This window comes from Gopherus flavomarginatus, chromosome 8 (assembly GCF_025201925.1).
Source record: "Gopherus flavomarginatus isolate rGopFla2 chromosome 8, rGopFla2.mat.asm, whole genome shotgun sequence".
In the NCBI taxonomy this organism is placed as follows: Eukaryota; Metazoa; Chordata; order Testudines; family Testudinidae; genus Gopherus; species Gopherus flavomarginatus.
The window spans coordinates 6,660,543-6,674,388 of NC_066624.1; the positions used below are offsets into that span (position 1 = coordinate 6,660,543).

Here is a 13,846-nt window from a genome sequence, read left to right on the forward strand (position 1 = left end):
TGGTTCATTCCAACTTTTTTCAAGACAAAAAATTTGTTTACACTAAACAATTGTGTGAAATTTTCGGGGGTACTTGTATCAACATCACCGTTTTTAGTCCTCGTTTGCTCTTTTCCATTCATCTCCTGGCTTAAAAAACCTCCTCAAAACTGTTTCACAGAAAAGCCCAAGGAAAATTGTTTCATTACTTAAATCATAATTAGGCTCAGAATTATCAGCACTGGGGATGGGGAGACAAGGAATGTGAACTTTAAAATGATGATGAATTCTCATTACGTGAAATAACTCAGCTCTGTTCAAGTGAGACCCCTGCTTAAGACTGGAGATAACGTTAGTCTATTTCAGGCATGCTGCGTAGGCGAGCAAATTTTCTCTGTTGAAAAAAAATCTAATAAAATCCAAAGGACAGCGATGAACTTCTTTAGATTACCATGGAGATAACATTTGGATTGTTTTTCGGATGTATCGCCTTTACCTCCTCAAGCATATTTGTTTTACGTGTTTTTGCAGTGCTTTTCCTTCTGACTCAATGGCAAGTAAGTGCACAGTGTTAATGTTTCACTTAGTCAGCCATCCCAGAACATTAATTTTCAAACCGATTGAGATGGAAAGAACAATACCCCATAATTCACAAACACACAAGGTTATCTGATGCATTCGGATGCCACTTACTATAACTACTGTCCTCCTCTTTTGTCCCATCAATTGTTCCATCTGCTTGCAATTGCAAGTGGTAGCCTTGCCTGCTGTAGAGTTTTGTTACTATTCCTTTGAGCTGTGGCTCTGTAAGAAAACAATAACAAAGGTTAATTTATGAAATCTGGATGTGCCATTGCATGTTACCAGGGTTCAAACAAATCTTCATTTTTGATTTCAGAGATGGTATATGAAAAACACTAGAATAAGCAGCTTTATATCTGTTCCCATTTAGGCAAAGATCAAATCAGTTACTATAAAAATCAGTTGCCAAATGATGAAATGCCACTTTCTATTGTAATATAGGTAACACATTTAAATCTGCTTCCAGTGAATACAAATTCCAACAGTGTGTCATTTGACTTAGGGAGCCGTGCCCTATCTCATTCAAGATTAGAAACGTGCTGGCAAAGAGTGTATTCTGGCTTTTAACAAGGTGTGAATTCTCAAAAGGAGGGAAAGAGAGAGCTACTCAGATAAGGTAAGATAATAGTAATAAGACTGAAAACTGCATATCAAATCAAGAGCCTAAATATACAGCAGCTAAGGTTTACCATAAGAACTGCTGCAATTCCACTAAACAATCCACTGTTCTTTGCTGATCCAAAGAACATGCAGAATCAGAAGGGATAAAGCAGTTAATGAACAGAGGTAAATAGAGGAAGAAACTCACAGCAACATGTTGAATTATAATAGGAATATTACCATAGAAGATGCTGTTTCACAGACTCAGAGAGAAAAAAGAAAAAGAAAAACACATTCTGGATATAAATCTGCTTCATAATCATCTTCATGTTCAGTGTTCGAAAATGAAATAGCCAGAACAACATTAGATCATCCTGGACTTTGAAGTAAATAGCAACAGGATTTGCTAGGGATTTGCTGTATATTTAAAGAAAATATCTCGGCGATGTATCAAGAGTAATCAATAAAATAGGGCTACCTCCACTGAATCCCAATGACATCTGCATTGTAGTAATTGTCACACAGTTATTCTCATCAGACAGTGAAGCCTTTTTAACAGTCTGCTCCAAAACCTTAGCTGATTCACAGAGAAACACAATATGAAAATATGAATTGCCATTTTCAAACCAAAAGTTCCCACATCTGGGCAAGACTTTCTGGTCTTAAAAGGCAAGAAATCAGGGTAGAAATGTTGTTACACATATTTTGGACAGGATTTGAAGCAAACTCTTATAATAGCATAAGTATATTACTTCCTATTAGGAACCTTCAATAAGTGTATTGAGGGACGCATAATTTATATACACTCTCTCATTTAATATGAAACTAAAAGGAAGATCACTCTGTTTTCTTGCATTAGCAATGTTCAAAAAGCTCTTAGCAAATTTAGGCTCCATTTTTCAACTAGTCACCCTACTATTTGGCGACGTGGAAAATGCAGGCAAGTTCAGTGGCTAGAGGCAGCTAGATTTTGAAAAGGCAAATTACTAGCAACATTGCTGACGGGCTTCTGCTCCTCCTGTGTACAAAATGCACTGGATCAGAAAACTAATTCTTCATACCTGGTCTTTTACATCTCTGTTACATACAGAATTGTGCATGTATGATTTATAAAAGATATTCCTAGAAAGGCGCAGAGGAATGAAAGGTTATAAAGGTCTAGAAGCTGCTGGCTAACGTAAATAGTTTTTTCTCATATAATTAGCAAATAATAGCACAAGGCACAGAAATTCTAGAGACGTGAAGGAGAGAAAATAGATTATTGAACATGTAGATGGATGAACAAATGATTGAAGGAGAGAGGTGTGTGTGTGTGTGTGTGTGTGTGTCTGTATGAGAGAGAGAGAGACACACACACACACACACACTAATACATCACTGATCCATGGGTACACATGAGTGTGCATGTGAGAAAGAAATCAATGGTGTGTGTCAGACAAACTGGTGATGAGAGGGCGTGTGAGTGAGAAACCAGCTCTGCACGTCTGTGCCCCCATGTCTATTGGCAATTGCAACACCTGAGAGTTAATTTCACCAGTCCCCCTCCCCAGGAATGATGCACATTACAGCTTGTGTTAAAACAGAAGAAAACCAATCACATAACCCTTGCCAACCTGGTCGCCTTCTCCGTCTTTTCTTGGAGCTGAAGAGTTTGACCCTGGAGAACACATTCAGTTTGTTCTTCTCGCAGCTGCCCTTGCTCTTGCTGGGGCTGTTGACACACTTGCAAGCGTTGGATTTCTCCCGCTCCCTGGCTTGTCTCTTCTGGCGGATCAGGGAGCTGGCGATTGCTGCAGCCATGGCCGCCACCGCTCCGACACCGCCTGGGGGTCAGATACAGGCGATCTGTGTGCTGGCTGCAAGTGCAGCAGCCAGCATGCTGGTCTTCCAGTCCCCCAAACCTGGGGCACTGTATCCCACCGCTAATACCTTTGGCTGATGCCGCAGCACGCAGGCCCACCGCAACTAGCTTCGGAGCAGAGGAGGCACAAGTGGGATGCTTCCACCAGACCAAACCAGGATGCAACAGTTTAGCTCAAGTGGTTTGGTCAGCAGAGGAGACCATCCCCCCACCCCCGCCCCTTTGTTCCTGGGCTCTTATCCCTCACAATTTCTGGCAGGGCAAAGTTTGCAGGCAGGGCTCAGCGTTTCCAGGGAGATCAGCGGGTCACTGATCAAATATCCCTCGGTGCTTCTCCGGACACACTGTTCTCAGGCAGACCTGGCACATCCACTTGGCACAAGATCAATGCACCTTTGCCCAGCTTTGATTTTTCCAGTTAACTTTTCTCCCAGCTTCTGCTCCCCAGTCAAATCCCAGCAAACACCTGTTAGCCTGGCAGAGTCTGTCTGTGGAAGGGCTTTCTGGATTCTTTTTCCTCCCTTCCTGGAGAAGGAATGTCAAGCAAGCAGTGATGAAGGCTGAGGCAGTGCTGCTGCCTGGAGCCTGGGCTGGCTGGTTCTGAATTCCTCGAGAAGCCCCCTCCCTAAGATTTTATAAGTGGAGCTTCAAATGCAGCCTCTCCGGGAGCGATGCTTTTATATTTTGCATTGCAACACTTGTAACCATTCAGCAATCAGCAACAGAGCTCCCCTGATGCCTGGTTGCCAGCAGCACCAGTGCTGATACTGCAGCAGCAGTAGCCTTCAGGCAGCAAACGCACTCCCTTCCTCTCTTGCACACACACACCAGGAGCTATACGCTGGATACAGAAATCAGACGATGAAGCCCTCCCCTTACCACCCCCGTTCCTCAGTGAAGGCAGCAGCCTGGGAGATCTGCCTCAGCGCCAGGAGATTTTCAGAGAGTAGGAGCCCGTGGAGCAGTTAGGAGGGAGGCTGGATCATCTGAAGCATCTCAGGTCCAGGAGGGCTGCATAGAGAACACCTGCTCTCAAGACTAGAGCCGCCTCCTGGGGAGAGACAGACACCCAAAGAGACGTGACTGGGATGAGTAATTCTCCAGCAGCTCGGCCAGGGTGACCAGACATTCCACATCAATCACCAGGACACCTGGCGTGGGGCACCGGGGCAAGGAAAGAGGGCGGGATTTGTCTCTCAGAGGCATAAGGGGCAGGATTTGGGGGTGGGGGGCAGGGAGTCCAGTGGGACAGATTTTAAAAGCTGGGGGGTAGGGCAGGAAAGGGGCCGACGCCACTCCAGCCAAACCCTCCCCACTTCTCAACCTTTCCCAATAGAAATTGGGATCCAGGAAAGCCCCATGTACTCCTGTGACTCCCTTGGTTATCCTCCCCCTGCACGTTTCAGCTCCCTCTCCTTTTGCATTATTTTCCACCATACCTGCTTCGAGCTCTGCCTTATTCCTGGCCATTCACAGAGACTGGGAAAACCCTGGAGGAGGAGGAGAGTTTTCCAGGTTTGTTCCTTCTCTCTCTCTCTCATTTCCCCCCCCTTTCACCCCACACCCTGATCCTTGCTCCTAGGCCACCTCCATCCCTGCCCCCCAGCTCTTCCTTGATGGACAAAAAGGTCCCTGGTGGGCATGGGGGAGGCTGGGTTGTTGGTTTGAGGTTTAAGGGGGGTGCTGCTAGATTGAGAGGGCTGGAGGAGGCAAGAGTGAGGTTGCCAGGTTGGACGAAAGGTCGGGGAGGGAAGAAGCAGGGCCTCATAGGAGTGAGGAGAAAGTAAGGGGGTGCTGGAAAAGCAGAAGTTAGGGCAGGTTGCGAGGGCAGGAGAAGGGTTGCTGGCTTGGAGGGGCAGGAAGGGTGTGCAGAAAGGAGGAGCTGCTAGTCCAGTGCCAGTGAAGGCTGTAGGAGTCTGTCTGTCGCAATCAGGCAGCGGATGAGTCGCAGAGCCTTGTGCCAGGAGCCCTGGTCCTATCATAGCTAATGCTCTGCATTGTGGCCACATCAGCCTCCGTTTATATCCGAGTCACAGCAGCAGGAAGGAAGGTCCTGTGGGCCAGTGAATGAGGCAGGCGACGCAGGATCTATGTGCAATTCTGCCACCGATGTTTGTGCGGCCTTGGTCAAGTCACTTCCTCCTGTAGACCAAGAGCCAATGGCTTGGAGCTGAATTAAGTCAAATTCGAAGCGGAAATAAGGGGCAGTTTGAGATACGGAGGCTGATTAATCACTGGGACAACTTACGTGGGGTCATGGTGGCTTCTCCACCACTGGCAGAGTCTCTAAAGAGAGACTGGTTGTTTGTCTTTCCAAGAGGTATGCTGCAGTTCAGCCAGAAGTTATAGGCTTGATGCAGGAAATACTGGATGGGATTCTATGGCCTGTGCTAGGCAGGAGGCTGGACCGGAGGATCCCTTCTGGCCTCAAAATCTATGTATCTGTCACTGCACTAAAGAGACTGGGGAACAAGGGCCAGGGGAGCAGATATTTCTTTTGCTGCTGCATAACTTGGCTTAGAATTTGCAGGGTAGCACCACTTCTGGCTCAGGTCGGCCCAGCAACAGCCAAGTGTGACGGGGTGGACCTGGCCTTTGTCGCTCCCCACAGGAAACCCGTGGGCCTACTGCACCTCACCCCAAGAGGTCGCATAGTGACAGGAAAGGAGCAGCAAAGGTGGCTTGTCCAGGCCCACCTAGAGAGGCCTCACAGAAGCAGACAGATAAAAGGAGCTGCAGGGCCTTAGCCCGCCAGTCACTGGCTGGGACCAGAGGGGCAAGGAAGGGGTCTCCTCTCTGGCCACAGGAGCTGGAGGGATCACCAGAGTTTGTTTCTGGCTGTGTTTTGCTTCGCTGGGTTTGCCGGGAGAGAAAGAATCTGAGAACATTAACCCTGAAATAAGGGTGAAGCAGAAAGGGGCCAGGCAGGAAGAAGCCCAGGGAAGAAGCAGCAATAAACTGAAATTGAGCAGAATGTAGCTGGTGTTTATAGGGTCCTGGGGCTGGAGCCTGGAGTAGTGGGAGGCCCCAGCATCCTCTCCAGGCCACTGGTAAAGGGGTGTGAACCCCAGGAAGACCTTACTTGGGAGCCTGAACAAAGGGCTGAATTGAAAGGGCCTTGACCTGGGCCTGAAGACCCTAGTGAGGGGAAACAAAGATTATTTTTTGACTCTTTACTACCCTGAAAGGGTTCATTTGGACTTTGTGACTCAGTTAGAGGACCAAGCCACTGAAGACCTGCCAAAGCCAGCTGGCAACCTGCAGGGGGTGCCAGGGGCGAAAAAAGGTCTGCGGTACCACACCCAGCCACTAGGAGATGCTCAAGAGGTGAGTGCCCCCTTTACACCAACAGCCCCAGTGTCTAGGGCTGAACTAAAACCAGGAATTGACCCAGTTTTAATAAATGCAACTGGAAGCCCCGGACATACCTTGGAAATCGGAGACTCCCAGAAAACTTGGATTTATAGTCATCTTAAGCCAGAGCATCAAACCAAGAGCTTCCAAAGGCAAAACCAAACACTTCAATGTCAAACTCCTTTGCTTGCTTGGGCGCACAACCCTCACCTCCTCCTCCATACATAACACATCCAGAGTCCAAGCAGGAGCTCTGAGCTTAGGCGATTTGTTTCTCTTGGCAGGCAAGGGGCTGTCTCGCGCCTTGCCTTCCCTCTTATTTCAGACTCACTGAGCTCATGTGATACCTGGCCCTTCCTCCTTTCTCAGTGTGCTTACATGGAAGCTGGACTACCTGCTCTTCATGGCCCTATAGGGGAGCTAGATGGTATCTGTTACAGCACCAACTTAGAATAAAAAGAATAATGCCATGCCATTTCTTAAATTCTAACAGCTACAATAAAATGCAATTTACAGCAACTCTGCAACTGTCACATTTGTTTCCTTTACTAGAAATAGTTTGTGACACCGCAGAGAACAATTTCTGCCACAGCAATACATAGCATTAGCAAGGGATCGTTAAAAGAAACGCCAATCCCTTTGTAATATTTTCAGATACTTGGTTTAGTATTAATAATGTCTTAATGGAAGTAAAAGCTAGGCCACACAGCCTGAGACCCTGTGTAACTGCAGAAGTGTATCTTATCTATAGCCATGCATTCCCTTCCATCTATCAGTCAGTCCCCATATGTACCCAGCTAGCTAGCTCAATGGCTTTTATCAGCCACTTATCCCTGTGGTATTTATATCTTCATACTAAATGAGTGCCTCCTGTAGATGCTTAAGCTACAAAGTAACTGGAGCCGTCTAAAAAGCATTTAAAACAATGACAAATTCTTGACTGGAGAAATACCAGCTTACAAAAATAAACTTGCCATTCACAAGTTGCACCTTCACGCCCATCTCCAACTAACGCCAAATATTTGAGATCAGTAATAATTAGGCATTATTAGCCGGGGGATGTACTTACAACCAAATAATTTATTGTGAATTTTGTTTTGTTTACCCTTTGCAAAATATCCAGGAGTGGAACGTGATTTTCTCAAATGCATTCATAATTTTGCAACATTTTTTCATTAAATTTTGTTTACTCGACAGGGTGGCATTCACTACTTGATATTTAGAATGAAAGATGTGCTGCTTAGCTGTGATTGGTCATTAAGTCATGTGATATTATTTCATGTTCCTGAATGATGGATAAGCAGAACTCTTATAATCCAGTTACTATTGAAAATCCTTGTGCAAAGCAAATTTTACTCTTGCTTTCTGCGAGCATTCTAGCATACAAGTTTAAAATCTGCATTCGTGCTAAAATAAACTCAGTTGCACAAATGTTCCAGGACCAACAACATAAATGAGGAGCAAAACCAGAATATGTCAATTCAGATTTAAATTTCATCATCAACCATTTTTTCATGATCAGTCTGTCATTGAAGCCTTCTCCAATTATGCCTTCTTCGTGCCCACAAAGGCCACATCACAATGAGGGCCTGAGTTAGGATGAATTTCTCTGCCACTGGGCCAAAACTTTTTTGAGCAGATTGCTTCAAGTTTTTACTGGCTATGATGTATATCACCTTTGCTTTACTTGTTCTGCCAAAACGATGAATACATTCTCTCTTTCCTGATGAAAAGCACGCTAAAAAAATGTAATAAAATATGCTAGCTCTTTTTTTTTTTTTTAACCTGAAGCTGTTTTCCTGATATATTCCAAGTAACTTCTAAATGGAGAAGACAGCTAGAACCTCTTGAGGCAGAAGTCCCGTTTATACTTACAAGACTAAGGCAACTACTCATCCTTAAAAGTCAAAGGGCGAAACGCTGGCCCCAATGAAGTCAATGCCTAAGCCAACCACTGAGTACTAGAGATCAGAATGAGAGCTATGTGAGGCGCAGATTATTCCATGTCTGCCCACAGCGGGTTTCTTACACCTTCCTCCGGAGCATCTGGGGCTGGCCACTGTGAGAGACAGGTTACTGGGCTAGATGGACGGTGGGTCTGATCCTACATGGCAATTTCCATGTAATGGCAAAAAATTCCATTGATTCAATAGGCCAAAGACTTCACCCAAGTTTTTTTCTTCTCCCTGCAAGTACCTATTAGGTTTCTGCTAATGAGCATTTCCAGCCTTTGGATTCAGATAATCAAAACATGTTCAGTGCATGCTTAGAGATTCCAAGGCATTGGTCGAGAACAAGGCTGGCTGCGTATGGTTCCCAACTACCTTCCAAACCATGGTGGGCTGCCTAGAGGGGAAGCAAAGGCTCTTGCTCCAAACCAATATGCACAAGCTGGCTTTCCCTTACATGAAAAGGCCTCAGCTATCATGGCCCCAAACCAGGAACACGCGCAGGAGCTCTGTTCCCAATTCCAGGGGAAAGTGCAAAACTTACATTTTATGCTCCATCTCCTTGAAGCATTTGTGCTGCAGCGGGTCCCGCAGTGCCACAGTTTTTCCTGAGTTTGAATTTATACCGAGTACCCGTGGGCAGTGCTGTCACAAAACATACTGTAAATTCTGACAATCTACACAGTTTTTGTAGCTTACCGGGTTGCCAGCTGTCATCCTGGGGGCGCTAGTGAATAGAGTGACTTTCTTTTTTCCCCTGCTGATCATGTATTCTGTTCTGGCACATGAATGTCTACAGATGTGATCTAGTGTAAAACAGCGTATCAGTGAAATCCTGCTGTCAGAGGAAGGAGTGCAGATTGGAGAGATGGCACTTCCCAACTGCCTATTAGAGTGAATTTATGATTGGTACATGTGCCTAACATGCTACTTGCAGAGAGAGCAGAAGTTCTCTGTGTTCTGCGTGGACATTAGAGATTCTACTGGCACTTATTCCCAACAGCAGGAGCTTGCCCATTTCCCCAAATTCCCCAATCTTGTAGGGCTGCAGCATGCAGCCAAATTTGCACACAAAGCTATTTTCTTTTGCCCCGCAGACGTGCATTTTAGTGTTGCTTTATGGTCAAGCACTTGGGAGAATAAACTGGACCTGTCTTTCAGAGTATAAGTTCTTTGGGACAGGGCTTTTTCCATTACCAAGCACATTCAGTGCTCAGCAAAGGGTAATGAAAGGAGCTCCACTGATTTACGGTGCATATTAGCTGAGCAGGCAGATGCTGTGCTAACACATGCTAGGAATGTGAACCAGTAAGAGACCACAAGCTAAATTCTGATCCAGATACAGCATTAGCAGGGGTTCCTGGGTTCAGCTGCACCCTCAGAAATCATGAAACCAAGGGTGCCAAAACTCCCTTTGGGCCAGAGGCGAGGGGAGCAGCATTTACTCCTTTGCTCAAGAAACCACACACAGCTTCATAGCCTGGACCCTGCGTCATGGCAGTCCCCATCCCAGCTACATTGCGGTGCAATGAGAGAGTCGTGCACTGTTATGGAGGCCCAAAGGACAGAATTTGCCAGAAGAAGTGCCATAGCCGCCTGCGTGGGATGTGGGGGCAGGGCATTGGGCTCCTGGCAGGGCCCTTCGCTGGCTTCAGCAGCAGAGTCTGGATGCTGAGTGGAGCTGCCTCCCCCACCGCCATGAGTCTCATCACCCCCATGAACAACAAGGACCAGCCCTGAGGCAGCCGCACAGAGCGGAGTGGGCCCTGCCTCGTCTCTTATGCCCCTGAAGAACACAGCTCTGGGTGTGCAGACCCAGCAAAGCACTTAAGCATATGCTTAACTTCAACTGGACTATTCACATGCTTAAAGTTAAGCCCATGTTTCAGTGCATTGCTGGTTCGGGGCGTAGGTATGCAGATTCCCTCTGCCATCTTTCCATAGCCTCACTGCTTTCCCCAGTATTACCTGCCATCTAAGATGCCAAGTCGATCCAAAAATGTATGTAACTGGCTGCACACCATGAGAGAACTGGCATTTTTGGAAGAGGAGGGCATTTTAGGGGGGCAAAAGAAAACATTTTGCCTTCATTAAGCACCCATGTCAATTAGTCCCTCTTCCAAATATATCAGCCATTCAACAACTGTATGTGTAGCCACTCATCCAATGCATCTGCTAAAGGAAAGGTCAAAAGACAGATACTAACGATCAAGTGAATGCTCCAAGAACTCCTTCCATAAACCCTCCAGACTCCATCGGTCTCCACACACCCAATTTGGGTTGGCAACTTATGACTGATACTTCTGTAAAGGTGTCGCTCAGTGCATAAGAAACACACTGTACTTACACTACTGCTGGCTGGGAACATGCTGCTTTACTAAATTACGCAGCAAACAGAATGGGGGGGAAACTCCAACTAACTAAGCAGGAAGTAACGGAGTGGTGGAGCATGGTTCCAACCCATAGTACTTTGAGTAACACAGTTAAACTTTTGAAGACCACTTCACTACAATTACAAAGTCTGGCACAATATAGCCATTCTCCTTCCACGTAAGCATGAATGAAAGTCTATGGAGTCACCTCTCAGCAGGATGACACTCAGACACATGGATGCAAATGATGGAGTATTATCAATGAAACATTTACATCTCTTCATTGAGACAAACTAGAAGAACAGTTTATGAATCACTGTCAGTTTTTCCACATGAAGAAACCTTATTCTATGACAAAACCCCCTACCCAATTCCTCCCAGGCCCCAGGCAAGAGGCCTGGATAGCATCACATTGGCCACTTGAATGCTTTGCTCCTTTTTGGCACTTGACATCGCTGCAGATAAATTCACCAGGCCAGCTCTGAAAAGGGGTCTCTCTTCTATAGTCATTCTTCTCCCACTTATGGCCATGGAATTCCTGTCACTTCCCTCATGCACACTCCCCACTTTGTTCAGAAGATGCTTGCTCGTTTGGCCCTGTTGCTGTGATTCCTGGTTCTTGTGTTACTGAAGTAAGATCTGGTACATTGGTGTCGTATGTACCATTTTTCTAGTGTTGGACCTAAAAGAATTTGTGCCAAGGATTCGGACTTAATGGATAACTTCGCATTGTGGGTTCTGAGACTTTCTGCCTGCTCATAGTCATGGCATCGCAGACCAGACTACCTTTTCTGAACCAGTTGTTTAATTTCACACATAACTGTGGTACAAAATCTGTTTGCGTTAGGCAGGCTGTTCATCCAGGTATACTAAGGACAGGGAGGAACTAAAGAAACTTAACCAGAGTTAGCCAACCAATGGAAGGAACTTGGATTCCAGAATATCAGGAGACTCCCCATCCTGTTGGTATGCAATGCCCATCCAGAAATCAATAGACCTTGCCAACAGATTGCACCATGGGACAGATTACATCCAAAGGACCAGATGCTTAACTGGTGTAGATCATCTTAGCTCCGTGACCTCCATGGAACTACACCAATTAACACCAGCTGAGAATCTGGCCTCAGCATTTGATAAGATAAGGGAGGCGGTGTTCATATAGGATTAGACCCAGGGCTGTGAGAGAGAATGCCTGGAATTGATTAGGCCCGTTGCTCACACGGGAGCATAAAGGAAGGCGAGAGCACATAGAGCACTGTCTCCACTTGCACCAGTATGCAGGAGTAGCTGGCTGTGTTAGTTCTGCAAAGGGGAGACATAAGGTCTTTGCTATCTCGCTCTGCTAGAGCCAACCAGCCGGAGAGGGAAGTGAATGCTCACCATTGCCAAGTGGTTGCATTCCCCCGGGGTCTTCTGGAGCGCTAGGAAATATGATGCCCACTTCAGGTACAATGCACCATGTAGTGCCCAACATGGAGCTGTGATTAGGTGCCTCAATCCAGCCCTTAGCCGGTCTGGGCCTCGTTTACTCATCTTATTTAATTTTATGAATTATTATAAACAAATTATAATGGATATACTAATACTCACTTACCAGTCAGGTAAGCATCCTTAATCAATTATTAACAACAATGAATCACTTGGTGATCCTTAGGTGAAAAGTAGGATATAAGTAAGTAAAGGGAAAGATTGTTAATCAACCTAGATACATTCCTTCCCCTGGACGGTTCACAAGAATTAACCAAAATAGGAGCAAAACAACATTAGGGGTTAGAACCAAGGCGTCTACTTGCAGCAAGTTGAGACATGTTCCGAGTCTGAAGGCAAGAACAATTTCATGCAAATGTTCTTCTGCACCAGCAAGTAAGGAGAAATGCATCTATTACTGTTCCTACTGAAATTTTCATTAGCATGCTGGATGCATTGCCAGAGAAGCAGACCCCATCAGAAAGCCTAGGAACAGGTTGTTGCTACATAAAGACACAGAGATTTAGATCACTTTGGTAACACTTCACCAACCAAGCACCATTTTCCACACAACGAACATCACTTGAACTGGAATTGAGGCATGTGATACCGTAAGGTGACTGGATAACTCTATGGCCAACCTAGGGTCCCTAACATGTGTTCGCACCTAGGTCTAAAAGATCATAGCTCCACTAAATTAAGTCAAAATATTATATAAACATGATATTAAGATTTTAATTAAATACACAGCACACATGTATGGCCCAGTCTCCTCCTCACAATTTACCCATAATATCACCTACAAGCACTGATCTAAAACACTCACTAACATGGAGCCATCATCATGTGCACATAACTTAACTGACAAATCTTGTGATCTTATCATCACAATTCTCATCCAACTCCCTCGCTCCTTTCTGTCTGTTACTCTCACTTGCCATCCTTTCTGGGCAGGAACCTAGTTTTACTGGCCCCATAAAGTATTTTATGTATCAGAGGGGTAGCCGTGTTAGTCTGGATCTGTAAAAGCAGCAAAGAGTCCCTATGGCACCTTATAGACTAACAGACATACTGGAGCATGAGCTTTCGTGGGTGAATACCCACTTCGTTGGATACAAAGTACTTTGTATAGTTCTGTGTAATGAGAAAATTTAGAATCATCATCATGTTGATTTCCTTATCTACGTTGGATTCCAGCTGAAGCCAATTATATTTATTTTTTGATTTTATAAAATCTTAGCCGATCATTCTGAAGTCATTTGGAATTTTGCCTGAGGAAGGAAGGAAGGGCAGCAGGATTAGATCCAGAGACTAAGGGATGAATCCTATTTGTTTTATTCTTGCAAGCAAAATCACCACCATCATGGCTCACCAAGGATTGAACCAAGGACCTCCAGTGCTAAAAGCATGAACCTCTATTACAAGAGCTAAAGGAGCAACTCTGTCTATCCATAGTAGACTTATATTCTCTGTGGTCCAGCCACCAGGTGGGGATACGCTACAAACAGGGGTTACACAAGCAGCCCAGATGTGTGGCTTGTGTAACTCCACCGAAGCCAAGCTGAATCCAGGTCTCTGCACATGACGCAGAATGCCGAGAAGCCTGATTTTGACATCACTTATTCATGTTGAACCTATATCGCCATCTTTGTTTAGTCAACACAACTTTAGTTTGTCTAGTT

The 13,846-nt window shown here is 45.4% G+C and overlaps 1 protein-coding gene across 3 annotated transcripts in view; it reads right to left on the reverse strand.

The window, feature by feature from the left end:
• Window positions 1–13,846, reverse strand: part of FGF13 (fibroblast growth factor 13) — a 323,690-nt gene that overhangs the window by 81,704 nt on the left and 228,140 nt on the right. For 2 of the 3 annotated variants that reach the window (XM_050964866.1, XM_050964868.1), the window contains one exon: window positions 673–783. In XM_050964866.1, coding sequence (XP_050820823.1) covers window positions 673–783 — 111 coding nt within the window. Of the gene's footprint in view, window positions 1–672; window positions 784–2,774; window positions 3,077–13,846 lie in introns of those variants that run through there. The other variant, XM_050964867.1, reaches the window with a different exon arrangement.